Here is a 25,302-nt window from a genome sequence, read left to right on the forward strand (position 1 = left end):
TTTAATAAGGTATATGTAACATTGTGGACTCTGTTGCCAGCCCATCTGGATTCTTTTCCCAAGTGTGACACCTATAGGCAGGGACCTTGTTCATAATGTCCTCTAAGTTTGTCCTTCTCCAATCCAAAATTTCTGTATTGGTCATTTAGTTGAATCTGCTTTATGAGGTGGTAAGAATCAAATGAAATAATGAATATCAAGAATTAATCTCAATGCTTGACGGCACACTCCAAATGCTCAGTAATGTTGGTATGTTGCTAGGTGGAAGAGGGTATGGCAACCCACTCCAGTATCCTTGCCTGGAGAATCCCCATGGACAGAGGAGCCTGGTGGGGTTGCAAAGAGTCGGACATGACTGAAGTGGCTTTGTGCACACACAGCATGGTTGCTAGGTAATCTGTCCAGCCTTTCCTGTACAGCCCCTACCTGTTTTATTGTGGGCAGAATTTAACATACATTCTTTTGAGTTAAAATATAGTAACCAAAAAATATGATATATTCTTATATTTAACCTAATCTTCGTGATGATGAATTGGAAACAACTTTTGGAATTGATGAATTGGAAACAATGAATTGGAAACAATTGCTTTTATGAAAGCAACTGAAAATTATTTAAAATCTAGAAGCCATGTAAACCTGGGGAATCTTCCTGACCCAGGGATTGAACCCAGGTCTCCGCAGGCAGATGCTTTAACCTCTGAGCCACCAGGGAAGCCCAATTCAAATTACTACTTAAAGTCCTATCTCAGACCAGAATGCTTCCAACTAGGATGTGGTGACAAATGCGTTGTAAAGCTATCTGAGATTTCTTTTGTTTGTCTTTGCCATTGTAGGAGGTAGGGGTGGGATGGCAAGTGGAATCAAACATGAGCTGAAGGTGCACTGGGGGCTGGGGAATTGTAACTCTGAGTGAGAAGGATTTAGGCAGATAGAAAAGAGGGAAGTTGGAGAGTGTAGTGCTTCCTGTTGCTTTATAGTTCAGACTGTGGACTTGACTCTGTTTGTTCTAAACTTCCCTAAAGAAAGAAAATACTGGCAATCCCAAAAGATTTTTTCAAAGATTTTTGAAGTTTTAAAAGAAATTTTAAACAGATTTTTAAGTAGATGAAATTTCTATCCATTATTTTTTTTTTTTTTCAGGAGAACTTTTGGTCTTAAAACATATGCTTGGGTCAGAGGCTCCTTTCTTGCCCAGACCCCAGGACTTTGTCCTCTTATAACCTTTCCTTTAAAAGGAACTCCTCTTTTCATAAAATTGTGAGCCTAGACTGATTCCTTTATCAGGTTGCACACAGCTCTCTGCCCAGGTTAACACTATCTGACTAGACCTCCCATAGATACATGTGTATTTACTCTAAGGAGGATATTAAGTTGAAGAGGTTTGAGATGCCTTCCTTTCCAAGTAACCATTGTATCAAGGAGAGTCCCAAAACATGTCTTTATATTCACCCCAGCACTCAAAGTAAGATTATTGATAAAAGCAGTGTTACCTAAATTTTCTGAAAGGGAATAACACTGTTGATGTGTCATGTAAATATAAGGGAGATACTATTACATCCTCAAGAAACTTCTGATGCCATTTTTATGTCACACATTTGGTTCAGCACTCAGAAGTCAGTATCTTTCACTGTTGGAATTAAGATGGGTCTGACTAGCCAGAACCTGAGTTAATTTAGTTTTCAAACCTGGTTTCATATGAGAAACATCTAGATAGTGCTTGGAAAGTATTTCTAGACCCCACCCTCAAAGATTATTATTTAGTGATAGAAAGTGACCTTCTGGATTTAGGCCAGCAAGTGCTCTTATTTTCCCAGTAGTAGTGACTCAGTCTCCCAGCAACCCCAAATCTCACTTCCTTATACCATTTGAGGTGCTATTAAAACCAGTGCTCTTAACTTCTTTCTGCTGGTCTGCTGTTGTTCTGCAAAGATGATAATATGATTGTGTATGCATTCATTTTTACATAATAGAGTAGTTGCCTAGCCAGACATATCTTTTCCATAGGACAGCAATCAAGTTCCTATCTTTCTAACAGCAAAATCTTAATCACTTAGTCCTTAGATAGTTCTATTCATTTAGCAGATACTGATTGAACACCTGTTGTGTGATAGACACAGATCTAGGTACCAGGAATAAGTCAGTAAATGTTAAGATTGGGTAAAGAGTTAAGCTACTTTTTCTTTTTTTAAAGATTTGTTTTTGTTTCATAGCAAAGTTATGTCTGACTCTTTTGCAACCCCATCGATTGTAGCCTGCCAGGCTCCTCTGTCCATGCCAAGTTGTGTCTGACTCTTTTGCAACCCCATGGAGTGTAACCTGCCAGGCTCCTCTGTCCATGGGATTTTTCCAGGCAAGACTACTGGAGTGGGTGGCCATTTCCTTCTCCAGGGGATCTTTTGAATCCACAGATTGAACCTTCCATCTCCTGCATTGGCAGGCGCATTCCTTACTACTAAGACACCAGGGAAGCAATATTTAACCATCTTTAAAGATTTAACCACCTAGAATTTAAGAACCATTATTTTTTCCTTTCAGGTGTATGTTAATACTGGTGAATCCTGTCCTGGACGTTGGCTTTTCTCTGAAAATAGTTATTAGAGCTCTCACTCTGTCTCTTCACTTTTTGTTTTTTAGCATACCAAAGCATAATACAGGATGGTAGAGGACAACATAGACTTTGAAAATATGCTCAAATTTAGCTGTGTGTAGTTACTATAGATACTAATATACTGTTTTTACTGTTGCTGTCTTATCACAATAAAGTCTATATTAATAAGTATTTTTGTAGACTTAATTCATTTTCCTTGTCAAGTATAAGATGAATAAATATACAGTATTGTAACTGTCACTTAGATCAAGAAGTAAATCCTTTTCAGTAACCCAGAATCCCTGCCCCCCCATCTCCATGTGCCCTATCCTGATCGTAATACTCTGCCTTCTAATTTTGTGACTTCCAACCTGACTTTCATGAACATTTCCTTGCTCTTCTCTCTATAGTTTTACTTCTTTGTACGCATCCCTAAGTGTTATTCTTCAGATTTGCTTGTGTTTGAACTTTGTATAGTGGTACTCCGTATTTTGCCTTTTTTTTTTTTTTTCCTGTCAGCATTATGTTGGAGATTCATTCTTGTGCTATGTGGGTGGTATTCCACTGAAGGAATATACAGCAACTTACCCATTCTATAGTTGATGGACAAGTGGATTATTTTATTTTTGGCTAATATGAACAATGACCATTTTTGTTCATCTTTTCTGGGTGTTCTTTAGGACAAACATCAAGGAGTGGGCTTGCTGTCAAAGGGTATGTTAAATTTCAGCTTTACTAGATAACTTCTTTTTTCAAAGTGGTTTCCCAATATACGCTTAACTGGCAGTTTGTGCGAGTTCCTGTTGCTCCACATCTTCATGAATACTTAAATGTGTTTCTGTATAGTTCTGGTGAAAAAAAACAGCGGATGAAAAAAACCCTATCCAGTTCTTCAAATTTGAATTTATGTTTTAGAGAAATCACTTCCTAAAGGTAAAGTAATATAAATAATAAAAGAGTGCTTGGATTGTGCAGATTGTTCACATAAATTATCTCATGTATGTAGAAAGAAAGAAAGTATAGTCGCTCAGTCGTGTCCGACTCTGCGACCCCATGGACTGTGCCTACCAGGTTCCTTCATCCATGGGATTTTCTAGGCAAGAGTGGGTTGCCATTTCCTTCTACAGGAGATCTTCCCAACCCAGGGACTGAACCCGGGTCTCCTGCACTGTAGTCAGATTTTACCGTCTGAGCCACCAGGGAAGTCTATGTATGTAATCCTCAGAAAATTCCAAAGCAGTAGTTCTTTTACTAGTCCCATTTTACAGATAAGAAAAATGAAGTTCAGAAATAAATAACCAAGTTATTTAACTAGAAATGGCCTATTAAAGACACAAATATAGATGTTTGCCCTTAAAAGTCCAAGCTCATGGTTGTCATACTTTTAATTCCTTTTCCCTCTTTTCAAAATACTGGTGTGGCTTTGGAAACATGCTTGAAAAATGGGGTAACCTTTGTGACCTTAGTAAGATTTTTGAGAGAATATACACACACAAAAATGACGAAACTGGGTTATTGCAATTATTTGTGACCAACTGAAAATTCTGAGTGGCTGAGCCATAACTTCCGTGGTAAAGTTTTTGCCCTCTACTCAAAAAAGAAATGTGCTAATATTATGTTGTAAACTTCCAAGTTTGGGCAAGCTGAATGACCAACGGAAAACAAAGCCCCTTACCATCAGCCATCATTACTGGATCCCTGAAATGGTGATGTTGCAGCCTGCTCTCTGTTTTCCCTTTTGTTAGTCTAAAATTTTCTTACCATGTCATTAAAAAATTAATGAGAACAACGTCATAATTTTAAATCAGTTACTTTGTGAACCATAAAGTACTGTAAAAAAAATACTAAATTGTATTCAGTGGAAAGGACATGATTATGTCACTCCAAGGAAAATTGTGTGACTTAGTGCGGCCCATCTGCGCTTAGATAGGATTGTTAGAAGGATGGATTCTGGAATTCTGTCAGTGACGTTCCAGTGGAAACAGCCTCTACAGATGTCTGGCTGCCCTAGATGTTTTTCTTACCAAGGAACTAGCTAATAAATGTTCATTTACATTATTCGGCCTGTTGGGAAAAAGACTAGTGTATAAAATGTAAAAAGCGCACATTCTTAAGTCAGGCAACCCTGAGAATGGGTTGAGCGGAGGGAGGGCTGGCCTCAGCATTGGTTATGTGAACGTAGTCCAGACTGACTTCGCGAACAAGCGCTTAATTCTGAGCTGGCTGCAGGCTCGGCGACTGCCAACTCCTGCTCAAGGCCACCAAGCTTCTATTTCTCTGCGCTTATGTCAGGGCGTCCGTCTTAGGGTAGGTTCTTCTCGGCGGGCCCCTTCCACAAGAGACTCTGTTTATTAGAAGACAGGGAGGGAAGAGAGGGTAGTAACTTCCTCGTTTGTTGAATGGTTGCTTCGACTTCCGCACATTATCCAAAGAAGCGGTGTTGGAGCTGCAGAATTGGAGCTCCGCCCCGAGCCTGGCCACGCCCTGAACTTCCGGATTTTGGCACAAACAACTCTCCACCCAGAACTCCTGCCCCACGGTTTGATCCTCCATACGCTATTTTCTCTCAGTCGGTCACAAGCCGTTTCCGGCCCCGCCACCGGAAGCTGGAGCGGCTGAAACCGCAACTCCGAGGCAGATGCAAAGACAGGTTTAAGTGAAGTCTCGCGACGTTTCCTCAACTCTCACGTAGAAGTGATGGGAGAGGCTTCGGGGCACCGCCCCAGTTTTTACGTCACCGCGGAGTCACGCCCTTAGGCGTTCGTTTGCGCGCTTGCGCGTGCTGCGCACGCGCATTAGCCTTCCCTCCGCCCCCGCGCGGGCTTCCCTCTGGCCAGTCGCGCGTGGGCTGAGGCCCTGGGCGGGCGTTGCGAAGGCTTGTTTGCCAAAGCGCGGTCCCCGCCGCAGTTCGGAGTTCCCTTCTTCAGGGGAGTTGCGAGGGGGAGGGTGTAGCCCCCCTACCTAGGGTAAATGGCCTGTCGCATGGGCTGCTAAGGGCAGGCTGGGGAGCACGGGGGCCGGGGCCGCGACCATGAACTCACCTGTGGATCCTGGCGCTAGGCAGGCGCTGAAGAAGAAGCCGCCAGAGCGGACGCCCGAGGTAAGGCCAGCTGACCCGTCGAGCCTCCCTCTGTCCAACGGACAGCTTCCCTCTGTCGGTCTGAAAGTTGCGGCGACTGTCCCCTTGCCAGAGCCTCGCACCTGCTTGCCAGGCTATCTGTTCTCTGCGTTCCCGGTCCTAAACCGGGCCCTTCTCGCGGGCGGGTGACGGCCGTCTTTCCTTCTCGAAAAGCTGCTTTCCCCGCACACCCGGTACTTGGCCGGTGACTTCCCAGTGTTTTCGATAAGAAAGCACCATTACTAAATCGTATTTTTTCAGGGCAAAATGCCGGTTCTCGGAGTGAGATTGTCCCGTAACTAGGTAGACTATGAAAAGGAGGTGGAAGTTGTAAGTGAAATGTATCTGCCGTGTCATTAAAATAACAAAGAGAAAACCCCAAATCTCTGTTACTTAAAGTTTAATAATTTCTCTTAAAGTTACCGTATAGGCACTTTAAATACTGTTCAGTTGCCTGAACGATCAAGTTTTCAACATCAGTTTAAAACTTTGCGTCCAGTTCAGGTGATGAATTCTAGTGGAGAATTCTGCGTATTTAAAGATCAGTTCAGGAGGTAATTTTTCAGACTGTGTCATTGACAAATTCTACAGTATTTTGTGCTTGGATCCAAAACCTGCTTTATTGAGTTAGCAGTAATGGCATCAGCTTAAATAGTTTTCATTTGACCTGCAGGCTAGTTTTCAGGCAAATAACTAAAACCTGTTAACCTTGCCGGTCGGTGTAGAGTGCTTAGGGGGCGAGGTGAGGTTTTCCTTGGTTTGGAGAAATTTCCATAATAAGTGCTATGTTTCTTAAACCAAAAAGCAAAAACAATGTTGTGAATGTATTGTTGGATTGTCTTGTGTGTAATTGAAATAAATGAAAGAAAGTGCTTTGGGTTAGTTCTTCTGAATTCAGTTTTGTGTTTTTCAGGTTTATATGTTTTGCATAGTAGATCTCAGTAATTTGGACTGACCTTTTGTGACATGACAGTCAAACTGTAATTTTAGCTGATGGATCAGACTTTGTTGTTGGAGATCCTGATCTTTGCATAGAAACAAAGCAAATTCTACCGCTTTCCACAGCCCTCTTTTTAAGACTTGAATTTGTAATTCTAGGTGTCTTAGTTTCCCTGATAGTTCTTGAGGTCATTGTGAGTTAATTGAAAGCGTTCATTTTGAACAGGTGAACCTACCATAGTTTCTATATCATTAGAAAGTATCAAGCAGCTTCAGCTGCATGCAACAAATTCTGGTAAATTTTCTTTTCCTTTTTATTCTGTTAAAAATATTTTCTGATTTTCCTTGTTAACCTGTCATTTAAAAGTGGACATTTAATTTTCAAATGCATGAAGTTTCTTAAGTATCTTTGATAGTAAAACTTTCTTCTGTCTTCTCATTCACCCTCTGTGCTTTTTCAGTCTTCTAACTTTTTTGAGGCTTTCAGTGGCTCAGTCAGATCTCTTTTGGTAACTGTCACATTGCACTTGAAAATAAGTGGGTTATTTTTCACATACATTTTGATATTGATTTCTAACATAATTCCACAATGATAAGAGAGCATGTTAATGGGAAAATCCTAATTCTCTTTATTAACAAAATTACCTAGTTTGCTTATTTTTGAGCCTTAGGAAATTTTCTGAACTGTTCACAAAGTTATGTTGGCTAGTGTTTGCTGTGTTAAGTACTTCATCTTGTTTTACTGAAACAGCAGCATTGTTTAAGGGAATGAATGCTGAAACAGCTGCCCACAGTACACAGACTGGAGCTCTGACATCTAGCAGCATATAACATGTTAACTGCTTGATTCATTGGCAGTGCTTTTTGAACTATTTTTATTTATTTATGGCCACACCATGTGACTTGTGGGATCTTAGTTCCCTGACCAGGGATTGAACCCTGGCCCTTAGCAGGAAAAGTGTAGAGTCCTAAGGGAAGTCCCATCTTTGGCAGTGCTTTTAATTGAGTGTAGAATTTGTTTGGGGTGGGGGTGCACAGAAGTATCAATAAAGAAGTGATAAATTGAATTCTAGTGATGATGTATTTGTGATAAATAATTTGATGAAATTCTCACAGGGTCATTTCTGCTTTCAGAAGTTCCTTATTCTTTTTAGTGGACTGTTAAGCATCTGTAATAAATATATTCAGCAATTATTGAAAGCTTACCAGTTCAAGGCATTATTTTGTGCACTAGGGTGTATCAGTGAACTAAACAGGCCTACCCTGCTGGAGTTTTTATTAATATTCTAACTGAAGAGGGAGGGAGATGGACAGATAAATATAGGAAACAAGTATGCTACATAATATGTTAGCTGATAATTGCAAATTTTAAAAAGATCAGGATAAAGGAATTGGAAGAAATGGACAAGGACTGTGTGCAGTTTAAGGTAGTTGGTGTCTTGATTGAGATGAATTTTTATTAAAGCTTTGATTCATGTGATAGAATTAGCCGTAGGGATATATTGGGACATAGCTTTCCAAGTAGAATAGTCATTGCAAAGGTCTTTAAATGAAAGAGTGTTTGGTGCATTCAAGGAATAGCAAGGAGCTCTAAGTGACTAGTGCAGAGTGGTAAGAGATGAAGTCAGAGAGGCAATGGTGATGTAAGATGGAACTTATCATGCAGGACTCTTAATTGTATATTTTTTAATTTTATTTTGAATGAAAAAGAGTTCTGTTTTCCACCAAAATGTTTTGAAGCAGAGGAGCAATGTAATCCTACTTTTTAATGCATCCCCTGGCTGCTTGCTGGGTTGAAAATAGACTGGGAGCGAGGATAGAAAGAAACAGGAACATCAGTTAGAGGTTATCTAAAGCAGGGAAGAGATGATCATAGCTCAGACTAAAGGATAATAATGCTGGTGGTGAGCAGTAGTCAATTATGGAAATATTTTGAAGGTTTAGCAGACATGATTTGCTAATGGATTGGATTTGTGCTTTGAGGGAAAGGAAAGCCATCAAGCATGATTTCAAAGTTTTTGGCTAGAATAACTGGAGTGTTGGAGTTAACAATCAAAGAGTTTGAGCTGTGTCAAAGAGCCCGGGAAAGCTGCAGGATGAGTAGTTTGGGGAACGGGAATGGATCAGAAATTCAGTTTTGAACATGTCACATTTGAATTGTCTGTTAGAAATGTTGAGTAAGGAGTCGCATATACAGTTTATAGTTATTTCTAAAGAGAAGGCTGGGCTGCAAATAGAAGCTTTGTAGTTATTAGCTTAAGGATAATGTTTAAAGTCATGAGACTAAATGAAATTGCCAAAGTGGTGAGCGTACATGAGGACCAAAGACAGTGCCCTGGGAGACTTGGTCATTACAAGGCCAGTGAGAAGAGCAGAGACCAGCAAAGGAGAATGCGTGGGAGCCAACAGTGCAGCCAAAGAAAAACCAGGATTGAGTGGTGATGTCTTGGAAGCTAAGTCAAGAAAATATGTAATAGAAGGGGTAAAATGCATTCATTCAGCTTTTTTTCCTTGAATACCTACTGGGTACAAAGCATTATGAAAAATATACAAATAGATTAAGAATCAGTGTCTTAGAATCTTGTAATCAGATGTTTGCATCATATAATTCATGAATAAAGAATTCTTCTGTTTGTTTCTGGGACAGAATTAATGGTTCCTTTATTTTGAACCATCTGTTGTCCTTACATGAAACTATCAACTCAAGCATAATCCTAGTGAGCCAGACACTGAGAATGGGAAGTTTTGTGAAGAATGCCATTTAGAAGCGTATTCTAAAGCAGTTTTACTTTTCTGGCCAGCTCTCCTGCTTTGTAGATTCACCCTCCATAGCACATGGGCTTTCCTGAGCTAGTCCTCTGATTTCCTTTTGCACTTTACAAAGGTTTGTTTTTTTTTTTTTTTAATGGAAAATTTTAGGCTTAACTACTCCATGGGAAGCTTAGTGCTCTGAAGCAACGAAAGCTGTTAAGGTACTCATTTTGAGTCCTTATACCAAAATTAAAGACACCACAGTCAAAATTGAGACCCTGAATTTGCGTTTCTCTCAACTCCGTTCATATTCAATGCCGTTCTTTCTCTGTAATCTTTCTTTTCTACCTCAGAGTGAGCAGAGTATTTCTCTTATATTTCCATCTCTAACTGCTTAATACCATGCTTCGCACATATTAAACGATCAATATGTTAAACAGAACAAAATTAAGAATTATTTAAGACCTCATTTTAAAATATAATACTTTCTATTCATTAGAACTGCTGATTTTGTACACCTGGGTGGTCTCAATCAGCAATGTGACTTCTGTTAATTTTTAATAGGTTGACACATAAGTCTGTCACATCTTACCACCTTTCATGTGCTTCAGATTCATTATTCTTAATCACTTGTTCTTAAATCAGACAGTTCTTAAATCACTTGTCTGAAATAGAAACCATCATCATTCTTACTCTTTAATATTCTTCTGGTTGACTGCCTCAGTTTCCCAGTTCAGAATTAGTGTCTTTACTCAATTTCCCCTGCTGTCCTCTTCTCTGTATCTAACTTGTCACTAAACCTTGTTGATTTTACATCTTGAGAGTCTCTCACTTCCTGTCCAGCTCAACTATCCTAGTTCACACTTTTATCATTTCACCCCTGAATTTTTGAGTCATTTTACTTATTGTCATATTTGGTTAGAGTGATCTTCCTAGTACTGAGATCTGATCATCTTCTATTCTTGCTCAGAGTTATTTCCCATTACCTAGATAGTTTAGCAGTATAAATTGTCATCCAAATTATTTTTGAGAATGAGAAGAGGTGGGTTAGTATTTACACCTGGAAAACAGATGAAAGAAGTCATTTGTCTCCAGCAAACTGAGATGTTTGGTTACCGCATGCAGATGATAACATTAATTTATCCATTCAGTAAGCAGATATGTTAGAATACTCAAAGCCAAGGTTGTAGGGAGAAATTAGACATGGTCCCTATTCTTCAGTGATTTAGGAGACAGACAAGACATTAGTAAAACGTTAAGATTACTGGTGACGAAGATGTGAATAGGGCACTTTACAGCTGCAAGTGAGAAAAGGAAAGTCTCCTTGGAGGACCTTTAAATTAAACCCATAATATTGTGAATAGCTTTCTAGATGATATCCAGGAGGGAGGTCATTCCAGGCAGAGGGCAGCAGGAGCAAAGGCACTAATGGTGACAAGCCAGGTACATTTGTAGAACAAGTAGCCAGTCTGAGAGCGTGCATTCCCAGTGGGGATGGTGTCATTCCCAGTGGGACAAAAATTGGGTCTTTGAGGGGAATGGAAAAAAAACCAAACTTAGATCTATGGTATGTGTAGTAATATTACACGAAACTCATCGTTACTGGACAAAGTCTTATTCCTTAATGTTTAGTTGGAGATGGGGTGGCAATTAAGAAAAATACTCTTTGGAGAGATGTGATAATGAAGAAAGGTCGCAAAACACTGGACTAGTGTATGGTGTTTTGTGTGTATAAGGAGATGATGCGTGGTGTTGGGTGTTAAATGTTGGAGCTGGATATAATAGCAGGGTTGGATCATTTCAGGGATTTGGACTGGATGTTGTAAATAAAGAACTGTTGGAGGGTTTAACAGCTATTTAGCCCAGAAATAGGGTCACTTTTACAAAGATTACTCTGTGGGCATTGTTGAAGGTGTAGGTGGAGCCAGGGGATGGGTTAAGAAGCGGTACAGGCTGGCTACGCTAGAGGCAGGTGGTTTTCAGTAGGATGAACAAACAACATTTTGTCCACACCAGAGTATTTTTCAATGTGAAAGGCAAGACTGTTAATGATTATATCAGGATAACTGGGAAATCAGGAGATGTGGATCTAGTTTTAGGAAACAAATGCAATAGTTTAGGAGTGAAATAAGGTAGCAGAATATGACATAGTGGAATAGTGAAGTAGAGTTGTCTCAACATGCTCATTGATTGAAATGGGAGTTTGTACATCCTGCCAGACTTTTTTTTATTTAGTCTTTGAAATTGACTATAATACATATGGGGGCTTCCCTGGTGGCTCAGTGGTAAAGAATCTGCCTGCCAATGCAGGAGACATGGGGTTAGTCCTTGCATTGGAAAGATTCCCTGGAGAAAGAAATGGCAGCCCACTCCATTGTTCTTGAGTGGGAAATCCCATGGAGAAAGGAACCTGGCTGGCTACAATCCTTGGGTTCACAAAAGTCAGACATGGCTTAGCAACTAAACAACAACATAATACACATACAGTAAATTCCACATGCTTTCAAGTGTATAGCCAGCTTAATTTTCACAAATATATTTAGGTACCGTCCAAATCATTATTATAGAATATTACCAGCATTCCAGAAACTCCCCCTTTTCCTCTCCCACTCAGTACCTTTTCCCAAAGGAAACTGTTCTTATATCTTTCGCCATGAAAGATGTTTTTGCATTCATTTGAGTGGAATCATACAGTGTGTATTCTTTCCAGTGACCAAGAGAACTAGGAAACTATCTTGGTTCTTTGCATTTTAATCTCTGGGCTGGACTTTGAACCTCCTATCTTGGCTTTTCTTGGTCTTCGTCTGCTTATCCTTTATACCTTGACTTACCTGACCCTTTTTGGAATGGCCACCTCATTCTTTCCAACCCTACTCTTGCGGCAACTGCCTCAAACTTCAGATGCTGCACTTCAGGCCAAGAGACACTCTGTCTTTATGTTCCTTTAAACTGCAGTAGCTCTGGGGCAAATGTGGCAAACCTTTCTGTCTTTTGCTTGTTGGGACAGACTTGGATTGGGTCTGTTCAGAGCAAAGCAGAAGTTCAGATAATTTCTTAGTTTCTTATTTGGGTAACTGTGTATAATAGCACATTATTAAAAGGCAGAATTAGGGTAGGAAGAGAATTCAGTTGGCACCCCACTCCAGTACTCTTGCCTGGAAAATCCCATGGATTGAGGAACCTGGCGGGCTACAGTCCATGGGGTCGCTAAGAGTCAGACATGACTGAGCGACTTCACTTTCACTTTTCACTTTCATGCATTGGAGAAGGAAATGGCAACCCACTCCAGTGTTCTTGCCTGGAGAGTCCCAGGGACGGGGGAGCCTGGTGGGCTGCCGTCTGTGGGGTCGCACAGAGTCGGACACGACTGAAGCGACTTAGCAGCAACAGGGGACACAGAGATGTTCAGAAAGCATTTGGAGCTTCAGATCAAACCGGCTAATGGTCTGAGTTGGTCTGAGAGTCTACAGCTTATGAGTCATAGGTGAAGTCGACTGAGAAAAGGAGGACAGACTCTTAAGTGCTCTGATTTTAAAGGGAAGAGGGAAGAAAAAGAAAACTGCCAAAGATAATGAAAAGAAAGTGTTTATAGAGGTAGGAGAAGAACTTAGAGGAAGACATTTCATAAAGAAATCCCTAATTATTAACATCAGGTACTATAGAGAATTCGAGAAAGGTGAAGGCTCCTATATTCTTCAGGTTGCTTCCATCAGAATGCTTTCAGTGGACTGAATACAGAGCCTGACTGCAGTGGATTAGAGAATAAGACCCAAGAAAGTGAAGGCTGCAAGTTCATGAATTTGGCTCTGATGGGAATGGGAAAGATGTAGAGTCCTCCATTATCTTCTGCCTTGCACTCTAGCCTTATCATCCCACACCCCCAAACACGCACCCTTTTTCTTTTTTTTTTTTTGGAGTTACTTGAGTTTATTTTTATTTATTTTTAATTGGAGGATAATTGCTTTACAATATAGTGTTAGTTTCTGCCATACGTCAACATGAATCAGCTATAGGCATATACACATGTCTGCTCCCTGTTGAACCTCTCTCACCTCCCACCCCATCCCACCCCTCTAGGTAGTCGCAGAGCACCAAGTTTGAGCTCCCTTCGTCATATAGCAAATTCCCACCAGCTCCAGCTGTCTGTTTTACATATGGTAATGTGGATGTTTCAGGGCTAATTTCTTTATTCGTCTCCCTCTCCTTCTCCTACTGTGTCCACAAGTCTGTTTTCTGTGCTGGGTCTCCGTTGCTGCCCTGCAAATAGGTTCATCAGTACCATCTTTCTAGAGTTCATTTATGTGCATAATACGATATTTGTTTTTGTCTGACTTCATTCACTCTGTATAAATAGTCTCTAGGTTCATCCACATGGTTAGAACTGATTCAAATGCATTCCTTTTTATGGCTGAGTAATATTCCATGTGTATGTGTACCACAACTTCTTTATCCATTCTTCTGTAAGTGGACATCTAGGTTGCTTCCATGACCTAGCTATTGTTAATAGTGCTACAGTGAACACTGGGGTACATGTGTCTTTTTCAGTATGGTTTCTTCAGGGTATATGCTCACTAGTGAAATTCTTGGGTCATATGGTAGTTTTATTCCTAGTTTTTTAAAAGGAATTTCCATATTCTTCTCCATAGTGGCTGTATCAATTTACATTCCCACCAACAGTGCAAGAGGGTACCCTTTTCTCCACACCCTCTCCAGCATTTATTGTTTGTAGATTTTTTTGATCATGGCCATTCTGACTGGTATGAGGTGAAAACCTCATTGTGGTTTTGATTTGCATTTCTCTAATAATGAGTGATGTTGAGCATCTTTTCATGTGTTTCTTAGCCATCTACATGTCTTCTTTGGAGAAATGTCTGTTCAGGTCTTCTGCCCACTTCTGATTGGGTTCAAACTATGCATACATACACTACTGTGTATAAAATAGACAACTAGTGAGAATCTCCTGTATGGTACAAGGAACTCGGTGCTCCGTCGTGACCTTAGGTTTACACAGTAGTGTGTATGTGTCAGTTTAAACGTAGGAGTGCATGTGTGTCAATTCCAGTCTTCAATTCATCCCACACCCGCCCTGCTCCCCTTCCTCCTGTAGGTAAGTTCTCTACATCTGTGTCTCTATTTCTTATTTGCAAATAAGTTCATCTGTACTATTTATCTAGATTCCACATACAAGTGATATTATACAATATTTGTTTCTCTCTTTCTGACTTCACTCTTTATAACAGTCTCTAGATCCAGCCACGTCTCTGCAAACAGCACTGTTTTGTCCCTTTATATGGCTGAGTAATATTTCATTGTATATATACACTACATACTCTTTATCCATTCCTCTGTTGATGGATGTTTAGGTTGCATCCATGTCCTGGCCAGTCTGAATAGTGCTGCAGTGAACATTGAGGTATATGTATCTTTTTGAATTATGGTTTTCCCCAGGTACATGCCCAGGAGTGGGATTGCTGGGACACATGATAGCTCTGTTTTTATTTTAAGGAAACTTTGTACTGTTCTCTATAGTAGCTGTACCATTTTACATTCCCACCAACAGTGTAGGAGGATTCTCTTCTCTCCACACCCTTTCCAGCATTTATTGTTTGTAGATTTTTTTATGATGACCATTCTGACCAGTGTGAGGTGATACCTTATTGTAGTTTAGATCAATTGAACAGAATAGAAAGCCCAGAAGTAAACCCATGCACCTGTGGTCACCTGATCTATGACAGACGAGGCAAGAATATACAATGGAGAGAAGACAGTCTCTTCAGTAAGTGATCTTGGGAAAACTGGACAGTTCAGTTTACTCGCTCAGTCATGTCTGACCCTTTGTGACCTCATAGACTGCAGCACGCCAGGCTTCACTATCCATCACCAACTCCTGGAGCTTGCTCAAACTCATGTCCATTGAGTCCGTGATGCCATCCAACCATCTCATCCTCTGTTATCCCCTTCTCCTCCTGCCTTCAATCTTTCCCAGCATAGGGTCTTTTTCAGTGAGTCAGTTCTTCACATCAGATGACCTTAAGTATTGGAGTTTCGGCATCAGTTCCTCCAATGAATATTCACAATTGATTTCCTTTAGACTGGTTTGATCTCCTTACAGTCCAAGGGACTCTCAAGAGTGTTCTCCAACACCACAGTACAAAAGCATCAATTCTTTGGCGCTCAGCTTTCCTTATGGTCCAACTCTCACATCTGTACATGACTACTGGGAAAACCATAGCTTTGACTATATGGACCTTCGTTGGTAAAGTAATGTCTCTGCTTTTTAATATGCTGTCTAGGTTTGTCATAGCTTTTCTTCCAAGGAGCAAGCATCTTTTAATTTCACAGCTACATGTAAGAGAATGGAATTAGAACACCTGGGGAGGGAGATGTGAGGGAGGTTCAAAAGGGAAGGTATGTATGTATACCTATGACTGTTGAGGTTTGACAGAAAACAACAAAATTATGTAAAGTAATTATCTTTCAATTAAAAAAAAATTAGAACACTCCCTAACACCATACACAAAAATAAACTCAGAATGGATTAAAGACTTAAATGTGAGTCCAGACACTACAAAGCTCTTAGAGGAAAACATAGGTAAAGCACTCTTTGACATAAATCGCAGCAAGATCTTTTTTTGACTCACCTCCTAGAGTAATGAAAATAAAAACAAAAATAAACAATTGGGACCTTGTTAAACTTAAAAGCTTTTGCAAGCAAAGGAAACCATAAATGAGGTGAAAAAGACAACCCTCAGAATGGGAGAAAATATTTGCAAATGAGTTGACTGACAAAGGACTAATCTCCAAAATATATAAACAGCTTATGCAACTCAATTAAAAAAAAAAAAACCCAATGAAAAAAATGGGCAGAAGGCTTAAAGAGACTTATCTCCACAGAAGACACACAGATGGCCAACAAACATGAAAAGATGGTCAGCGTCACTGATTATCAGAGAAATGTGAGTGTCATAACACAGTATTTTTCAACCTGGGCTACATATGTTTCTCAACCTAGGGAATTGTTTTTTTTTAATAATGCTGAGGCCCATCTCATTTCTTGAATTAAAATCTGGAATGGAGTGTCAAGCATTGGTATTTATAGAAGTAATTCTATACTCCTTAAGTAATTATGATATATGGATAGCGGTTAGAAACATTGTCCATTGTGCCATTTTCCCCAGTCTCTGTGCTTTTATGTAGGATGGAAAAGTGTTTACAGTCATGGAATTTTGCATTTAAACAAGCCTACTTCAGATCTGGGCTATAGCACTGAGAATTTTAGTGACCTTGGAAAAGTTACCTAATTTTAAGATTGAATATCTTTGGGGGATTGTTACGTGGACTAAATGAGATATGTAAAGTTTTGCTGCCCAATGAACTGTAGCCCCACCAGGCTCCTCTGTCCATGGAATTCTTCAAGCAAGAATACTTGAGTGAGTAGCCATTCCCTTCTCCAGGGGATCTTCCTGACCCAGAGATCCAACCCGGGTCACCTGTGTTTCAGGTGGATTCCTTACCTTGTGAGCCACCAGGGAAGCCCCAAAGTATTTAACGAAGTGCCAATCATAATGAACCCTCAGTAATAGCCGTACATGCTAGTCTGCTATTTCCTTTGTCTTGAACACCATCCTCTCACTTGACAAATGCAGCCGCCTCACTGAAATCTGATCTCCCATTCCTTCTCTGTGTCCCTTCCTGTCTCAGCAATTACTGTTCTGTGTTAGGATTGCTGGCTTGTTCTCCCTGGCTGGATTGTAAGCGTCTTGAAGACAGTGACTGTATCTTTATCTCCCAGTTCCATCATGCAATACTTGTTACGTGGTAGGTAACCAAATATTTGTAGAGTGAATGACTCTAAAAAGGAAAAGAATCTGACCAATACTGTTTTCGTGTTTTTCTAGTAGTAATTTCTGTTGGTCTGATATTTGAAGTGCTGGGGAAAAAAGATTGAATTTGGCACAGAGCAAAATTTGCTGTTAATCTTCTCCTGCTAAGTCACTTCAGTTGTGTCCAACTCTGTGAGACCCTATAGATGGCAGCTCAGCAGGCTCCCCCGTCCCTGGGATTCTCCAGGCAAGAACACTGGAGTGGGTTGCCATTTCCTTCTCCAAATCTTCTCCTAGTAAGATGTAAATAATGTACAGTGACCATAAAGAAACTATGTGTTTTACCTGGCAGTTCTTCACAGACAATTCAGATAGAGGAACTTAAGTCATACTTTGAAAGAGGAACTTCTTTTTTATACGGCTTTAAAACACATTTGCAGCTTTACCTGCAGTGCCAGTTTTAACTTTTCATGTGTTTTTAAGCATATGACTTTAAACTTTTGTTGGGCAAATATTTCATGCTCAGCTAGATGTTAATGTAATTGCCTATTTACAATCCAGAAAATCATTTTATAAAAAATCTAGCTTGTTTGTGTTACCAAAATTTAAAGAGGGGGCTTGGACTGAAAGAATATAAAATTTAGTGTTCTTGTGATTATTTATTAAATCTTTTTCATAATTTAGAATAATGGTCTTTAAATGTACATTTTAGGGTTTTTTTCCTTCTGAATTAGCAAAAGAGCACCATTGTACTCAAAATTTTTGAGGGAGTCACTGTGTGCACCCTTAAGGGTGGCAGAACAAGGATTCTCTTGTGCTTTTCTACAGCAGGTGCACATTTAGAGAGCTCCTTGGAAAGCAAGAACTTATTTATGCAACTGGGGCCCTCTGACCTTCATTTGTAAAGTAAACTGTATAGAAAGGGAATACTAGACCCAGATGGGGCCTTTATTGGATAATTGCTCTTCCAAGACACCTCATATATGTATTGGAGATTCCCAACTTGAGAAAAAAGCAAAAACAATAACAACTCTGGCCATTCAGTAGTTTCGACACCATAAAATCATGGTTTTGAGTGATAAGGAGCTTCTCTGAGAGAGAATTCTGCAGAGCAGTAGCAGCCAGGCGTGGTGAACTTGACTCTATGACAAAGTCATGTTCTTGGATGTACAGTTGTGAGCTCTGTAACATTGTAGTTGCCTTTTGGCTTTACCTTGAACTAGTGCAGTCCATGGGGTCGCTAGAGTCGGACATGACTGAGCGACTTCACTTTCACTTTTCACTTTCATGCACTGGAGAAGGAAATGGCAACCCACTCCAGTGTTCTTGCCTGGAGAATCCCAGGGACGGGAAGCCTGGTGGGCTGCCGTCTATGGGGTCGCACAGAGTCGGACACGACTGAAGCGACTTAGCAGCAGCAGCAGCTAGTGTCAGAGAAGGCAATGGCACCCCACTCCAGTACTCTTGCCTGGAAGATCCCATGGATGGAGGAGCCTTGGTAGGCTGCAGTCCATGGGGTCGCTGAGGGTTGAACACGACTGAGTGACGTCACTTTCACTTTTCACTGTCATGCATTGGAGAAGGAAATGGCAACCCACTCCGGTGTTCTTGCCTGGAGAGTCCCAGGGACGGCGGAGCCTGGTGGGCTGCCGTCTCTGGGGTCGCACAGAATCGGACACAACTGAAGTGACTTAGCAGCTGGTGTAAACTGAGATCTGGCTTAGATGAAAACTGAAGGAACCCCTTCGTTGTTAAGAACTTGAGGTTGCGAAGACATAAGCAGCCCTTGTTTGATGTTCTCCATTATTTGCCCCAAACTGAAACTTTGGCAGCTTTGACATGAGGCAGAGACCCGTGGGACTTGGTGGACAGGGCACTTAGTACATAGCAGAAGTAGCAGCACCACCTAGCAAGTATTTGTGAATGTACGTATATATGATTTCCAAAAATACCTTGGCTGATGGTTCAAGAGCTGGTGAAGTGGGTCACATACAGATAAAGGAACTAAACTTGAGAGAGGTAAAATGTCTTGCTCAGGGTCACATGAGTCATCATTTACTTCCTTCATCCAGTAGTGCCCCAGTGCTTTTCTTTATCAGTGAACTTTAGGTTACATTTTAAGCGTTGATCTTGTTTGTTTGTTTTTTATTGATATCTATAGAGAGCCTGATATTTTCCTAAATAAATGCCTCTTATTTAATCTTGCCTGTACTGTATGAAGTATAATATTTTAAGGTGCCTATGTCTATTTAAGTGTATATTTCTCAAGTTTTATGTAGAATGAAAACAGATGTGTTTGTTACATGATTTTTTTAATATACCATTCTGTTTTATAACTTGTTTTCAGAAGTTGATAGTCTATTCTAGGTTGGTTTCTTAAGAGCATTCAACTTATACAAGAAGACTTTATCATAAAGAAGAGTTCATAAGTGTTACAAGTGCCAACTGAAGTTTGGATTGCTTATGAGCTCCTCAAATGACTCTCTGAGGCAGAGTTGAATGCATACATTATTGTAGAAGACTTCCTAATGAATGTTTGTGTGATATGTATTTTTCAAGTCCTGTTTTTAAGTGCTAGGAATAAAATGTTCTTAGAGGGGGAGATAGACAAGTACACAGACAATTAAAATAGAGTCTGGTTAAGTACTCTGACAGTTGCACGTATCAGATGCTCAGGAGTTTGTAGGAGGGCTGTTGGGGGAGAGGAGTAAAGACTAAGCACGTGCCATTCAAATTGTTTTAGAAAAGGAACCCTGACTTGAGTGTAAATTAGAATATATAAAAGTTAGGTAAAGAAGGAACTGTATGTTTTCCTAGAAAAGGGAGCAGCATTTTCCAAGGCCGCAGATGAGCTTGGTATGAACATGCACATTGCCTGTGTAGCTAGAATATTGGGACAAGAGTAAGTAGTAAATATATGAGGCTGGAGGCATGGTCAGGATTCAGAACATGAGGGACTGTGTTCTCCTTGTTAAGTTTGTGTTTTCTTTTTAGAAAGATCACTCTGGTAGCACTGTGAAGAATGGATTATAGGGTGCCAGACTAGAGGCAAGAAGGCTGTTTTCTGTTGTGAATGAAAGTTGCTCAGTCGTGTCCGACTCTCGATGACCCCATGGACTGTGGCCTGCCAGACTCCCCAGTCCGTGGAATTCTTTAGGCCAGAATACTGGAGTGGGTTGCCATTTTCTTCTCCAGGGGAATCTTCCCAACCCAGGGATTGAACCCAGGTCTCTTGCATTGCAGGTGAATTCTTTACCGTCTGAGCCACCAGGAAAGCCCAGGAATACTGGAGTGGGTAGCCTCTCCCTTCTCCCACAGATCTTCCTGACCTCAGGGTCTCCTGCATTTCTGGTGGATTCTTTACCAGCTGAGCTACCAGGGAAGCCCAGACTGTGCTCACTGAGGTTGGAACTCAGGACCTTCACATTATGAGACTGAGTGCTGCCTTCTGTTCTAAGAAGGCAGATAAACATTTGATGATGTATAAACATGGACTGTAGCCCACCAGGCTCCTCTGTCCATGGAATTCTCCAGGAAAGAATACTGGAGTGGGTAGCCATTCCTTTCTCCAGGGAATTTTCCTGACCCAGGGATCAAACCTGGGTCTGCAGCACTGCAAGCAGACTCCTTATTGTCTGAGCCACCAGGGAAGGACTCTCTAACTTGCTTCAGCTGAGATGGTGAACAGAGATGTTCTCACATGAGCTGTTGAAGGTGAGTACTGTCACCTAAATCAGGGAACCTAGGAGCAAGACACAGCTAGGGGATAGATAATCAGTTTAGCTTTGGATATATTGCATTTGAGATGCTGAGGGGTCACCAGGTGACAGTGTTCAGTGAGCAGTAGAAAGTGTAGGCAGTTTATTCCTTCCATCCATTTATTAGCTGATGTTCCGTTTGGAAGAACTTTTCCTACTTTACATTCTCCTCCTCCTCCTCCTGAGAACTTTGGCATGATCCAGTAGTCTTTAGGACTTCCCAGGTGGCTCAGTGTAAAGAATCTGCCTGCCAAGCAGAAGACGCACATTCCGTCCCTGGATGGACGGCACATTCCCAGTGTAGGAAATGGCAACCCTCTCCAGTATTCTTGCCTGAGAAATCCCATGGACAGAGGAGCCTGGTGGGCTACAGTCCATAGTATCGCAAAAGAGTCAGACACAACTCAGTAACTAAACAACAATAAGAAATAGTCTTTAAGTAATACCCTACTTTCTGGCCCAAAAAGGTGTTCCAGGCTTTTACTTTCCTTGTCCTACTACTGAAATTAGCCATGTATCTAGGAACCAGGTTTCTTTTATTTATTTATTTTTTTAATTTAATTTTATTTTTAAACTTTACATAATTGTATTAGTTTTGCCAAATATCAAAATGAATCCGCCACAGGTATACATGTGTTCCCCATTCTGAACCCTCCTCCCTCCTCCCTCCCCATATCATCCCTCTGGGTTGTCCCAGTGCACTAGCCCCAAGCATCCAGTATCATGCATCGAACCTAGACTGGCATCTCGTTTCATACATGATATTTTGCATGTTTTAATGTCATTCTCCCAAATCTTCGCACCCTCTCCCTCTCCCACAGAGTCCGTAAGACTGTTCTATACATCAGTGTCTCTTTTGCTGTCTTGTACACCGGGTTATTGTCACCATCTTTCTAAATTCCATATATATGCGTTAGTATACTGTATTGGTGTTTTTCCTTCTGGCTTACTTCACTCTGTATAATAGGCTCCAGTTTCATCCACCTCATTAGAACTGATTCAAATGTATTCTTTTTAGTAGCTGAGTAATACTCCATTGTGTATATGTACCATAGCTTTCTTATCCATTCATCTGCTGATGGACATCTAGGTTGCTTCCATGTCCTGGCTATTATAAACAGTGCTGCGATGAACATTGGGGTACACGTGTCTCTTTCCCTTCTGGTTTCCTCAGTGTGTATGCCCAGCAGTGGGATTGCTGGATCATAAGGCAGTTCTATTTCCAGTTTTTTAAGGAATCTCCACACTGTTCTCCATAGTGGCTGTACTAGTTTGCATTCCCACCAACAGTGTAAGAGGGTTCCCTTTTCTCCACACCCTCTCCAGCATTTATTATTTGTAGACTTTTGGATCGCAGCCATTCTGACTGGTGTGAAATGGTACCTCATAGTGGTTTTGATTTGCATTTCTCTGATAATGAGTGATGTTGAGCATCTTTTCATGTGTTTGTTAGCCATCTGTATGTCTTCTTTGGAGAAATGTCTGTTTAGTTCTTTGGCCCATTTTTTGATTGGGTCATTTATTTTTCTGGAGTTGAGCTGTAGGAGTTGCTTGTATATTTTTGAGATTAGTTGTTTGTCAGTTGCTTCATTTGCTATTATTTTCTCCCATTCTGAAGGTTGTCTTTTCACCTTGCTAATAGTTTCCTTTGATGTGCAGAAGCTTTTAAGGTTAATTAGGTCCCATTTGTTTATTTTTGCTTTTATTTCCAATATTCTGGGAGGTGGGTCATAGAGGATCCTGCTGTGATGTATGTCAGAGAGTGTTTTGCCTATGTTCTTGCATTCCTATACACTAATAATGAGAAAACAGAAAGAGAAATTAAGGAAACAATTCCATTCACCATTGCAACGGAAAGAATAAAATACTTGGGAATATATCTACCTAAAGAAACTAAATACCTATATATAGAAAACTATAAAACACTGGTGAAAGAAATCAAAGAGGACACTAATAGATGGAGAAATATACCATGTTCATGGATTGGAAGAATCAATATAGTGAAAATGAGTATACTACCCAAAGCAATTTATAGATTCAATGCAATCCCTATCAAGCTACCAACAGTATTCTTCACAGAGCTAGAACAAATAATTTCACAATTTGTATGGAAACACAAAAAACCTCGAATAGCCAAAGCGATCTTGAGAAAGAAGTATGGAACTGGAGGAATCAACCTACCTGACTTCAGGCTCTACTACAAAGCCACAGTTATCAAGACAGTATGGTACTGGCACAAAGACAGAAATGTAGATTAATGGAACAAAATAGAAAGCCCAGAGATAAATCCACGCACATATGGACACCTTATCTTTGACAAAGGAGGCAAGAATATACAATGGATTAAAGACAATCTCTTTAACAAGTGGTGCTGGGAAATCTGGTCAACCACTTGTAAAAGAATGAAACGAGAACACTTTCTAACACCATACACCAAAATAAACTCAAAATGGATTAAAGATCTAAACCTAAGACCAGAAACTATAAAACTCCTAGAGGAGAACATAGGCAAAACACTCTCTGACATACATCACACCAGGTTTCTTTTAGTAGGAAATGGCATTTAGAATCTGTGGTGTGAGCTTCAGGTGTGGTAAGTGTTACAGCTTTTCATTGCCATTTTGCAGAATATATTTACACCTTCATGGATGATAAAACCAATGGAATGGAATTCTGTATTTAATGTATGGGCATGTTAACTTGGAGGTATTGCTCAAAGTCTTTCAAATAGTTTTAATAGTCTGCTGATATAATTTAACTTTTGTAATTTCATAATGAAACATATAAAACAGACTAATATTTGTTAACCTTTAACATGTGTGTCTGTGCTACACATTTAGTAGATTTATTTTAAAAATTTAAGTTTGAAAAGAAACTGTTGACATTCCCTATTGTACAAAAAATAAATGTTAAGTAGATTATCTATTGTTATATGGTTAATAACTGATAGAGGCAGGATTTGAAACCACAGCTGTCTCCAAGTTTTTAACTGCACTGTTAGGCTGAAGGCAGCCTAAAAATAATTTGGAGAAGATTCTTCAGCATAACTTTTGATTATAGGACTATAGCTGCAGAATATGTATATCTTGAGTTTGAATTTGTGTTGACCGTAGAGATTCATCCTGAGAGGGTTTTTTTGTTTTGTTTTTTAATGTTTATTACTTGGCTGCATTGGGTCTTGGTTGTAGCACTCGGGCTCTCTAGTTGTGTCATGTGGGATCAGTAGTTTTAGGGCACGGGCTTATTAGTTGCTTCATGGCATGTGGGATCTTAGTTCCCCAGCCAGAGATTGAACCTATATTTCCCGCATTGTAAGGCAGATTCTCAACCACTGGGCCACCAGAGAATCCCCTGAGAGTTTTCTTTTTAATTGCTGAGATAATGAGTAAAATACCTTGGTTGATGAATGTTTTAGATAATTGATGTTGTATTGAGTGTCGTATGTGATCACAAGCATTTCATAGGTAAGAAATTCACTAGATTGAGACTTTGAGAAACAGAAAAATTCAGAATCACTTTAAGCATTCCAATTTGAGTTCTACAAGTTTAATTAGTTTTATAAGCATGTGTAGAACAGCTGAATTGAGATATATAGTTGTTGAGAGCAACACACTTCTTGGTACAGCATTGAGGAAGGGGATAGAAATCCCAAAGTGCTTAACTAGAAGTACATACTTAACAGAAATGGTGATTGCAGCCATGCAATTAAAAGACGCTTACTCCTTGGGAAAGTTATGACCAACCTACACAGCATATTAAAAAGCAGAGACATTACTTTGCCAGCAAAGGTCCGTATAGTCAAGGCTATGGTTTTTCCAGTAGTCATGTATGGATGTGAGAGTTGGACTGTGAAGAAAGCTGAGTGCCGAAGAATTGATGCTTTTGAACTGTGGTGTTGGAGAAGACTCTTGAGAGTCCCTTGGACTGCAAGGAGATCCAACCAGTCTATCCTAAGGGAGATCAGTCCTGGTTGTTCATTGGAAGGACTGATGTTGAGGCTGAAGCTCTAGTACTTTGGCCAGCTGATGCAAATAACTGACTCATTGGAAAAGACCCTGATGCTGGGAAAGATTGAGGGCAGGAGAAGAAGGGGACGACAGAGGATGAGATGGTTGGATGGCATCATCGACTCAATGGACATGGATTTGGGTGGACTCTGGGAGTTGGTGATGGACAGGGAGGCCTGGTGTGCTGCGATTCATGGGGTCACAAAGAATCGGACACGACTAAGCAACTAAACTTAACAGAATTATTAATTCCTCATACAGAGCTACAAACATGAATTGAACATGTCATTTTACAGTGAAATTGAAAAGCCATAGAATA

General features: G+C 40.3%; 1 protein-coding gene across 5 annotated transcripts in view; it reads left to right on the top strand.

Moving 5' to 3' along the window:
• Window positions 1–67: 67 nt before the first annotated feature.
• Window positions 68–25,302, top strand: part of RAPGEF6 (Rap guanine nucleotide exchange factor 6) — a 233,180-nt gene continuing 207,945 nt past the window's right edge. For all 5 annotated transcript variants that reach the window (XM_061422863.1, XM_061422864.1, XM_061422865.1 and 2 more), the window contains exon 1: window positions 68–5,687. In XM_061422863.1, coding sequence (XP_061278847.1) covers window positions 5,619–5,687 — 69 coding nt within the window. In that variant the 5' untranslated portion in view covers window positions 68–5,618. The remainder of the gene's footprint in view (window positions 5,688–25,302) is intronic.

Source organism: Bos javanicus, chromosome 7 (assembly GCF_032452875.1).
Source record: "Bos javanicus breed banteng chromosome 7, ARS-OSU_banteng_1.0, whole genome shotgun sequence".
Classification (NCBI taxonomy): domain Eukaryota; kingdom Metazoa; phylum Chordata; class Mammalia; order Artiodactyla; family Bovidae; genus Bos; species Bos javanicus.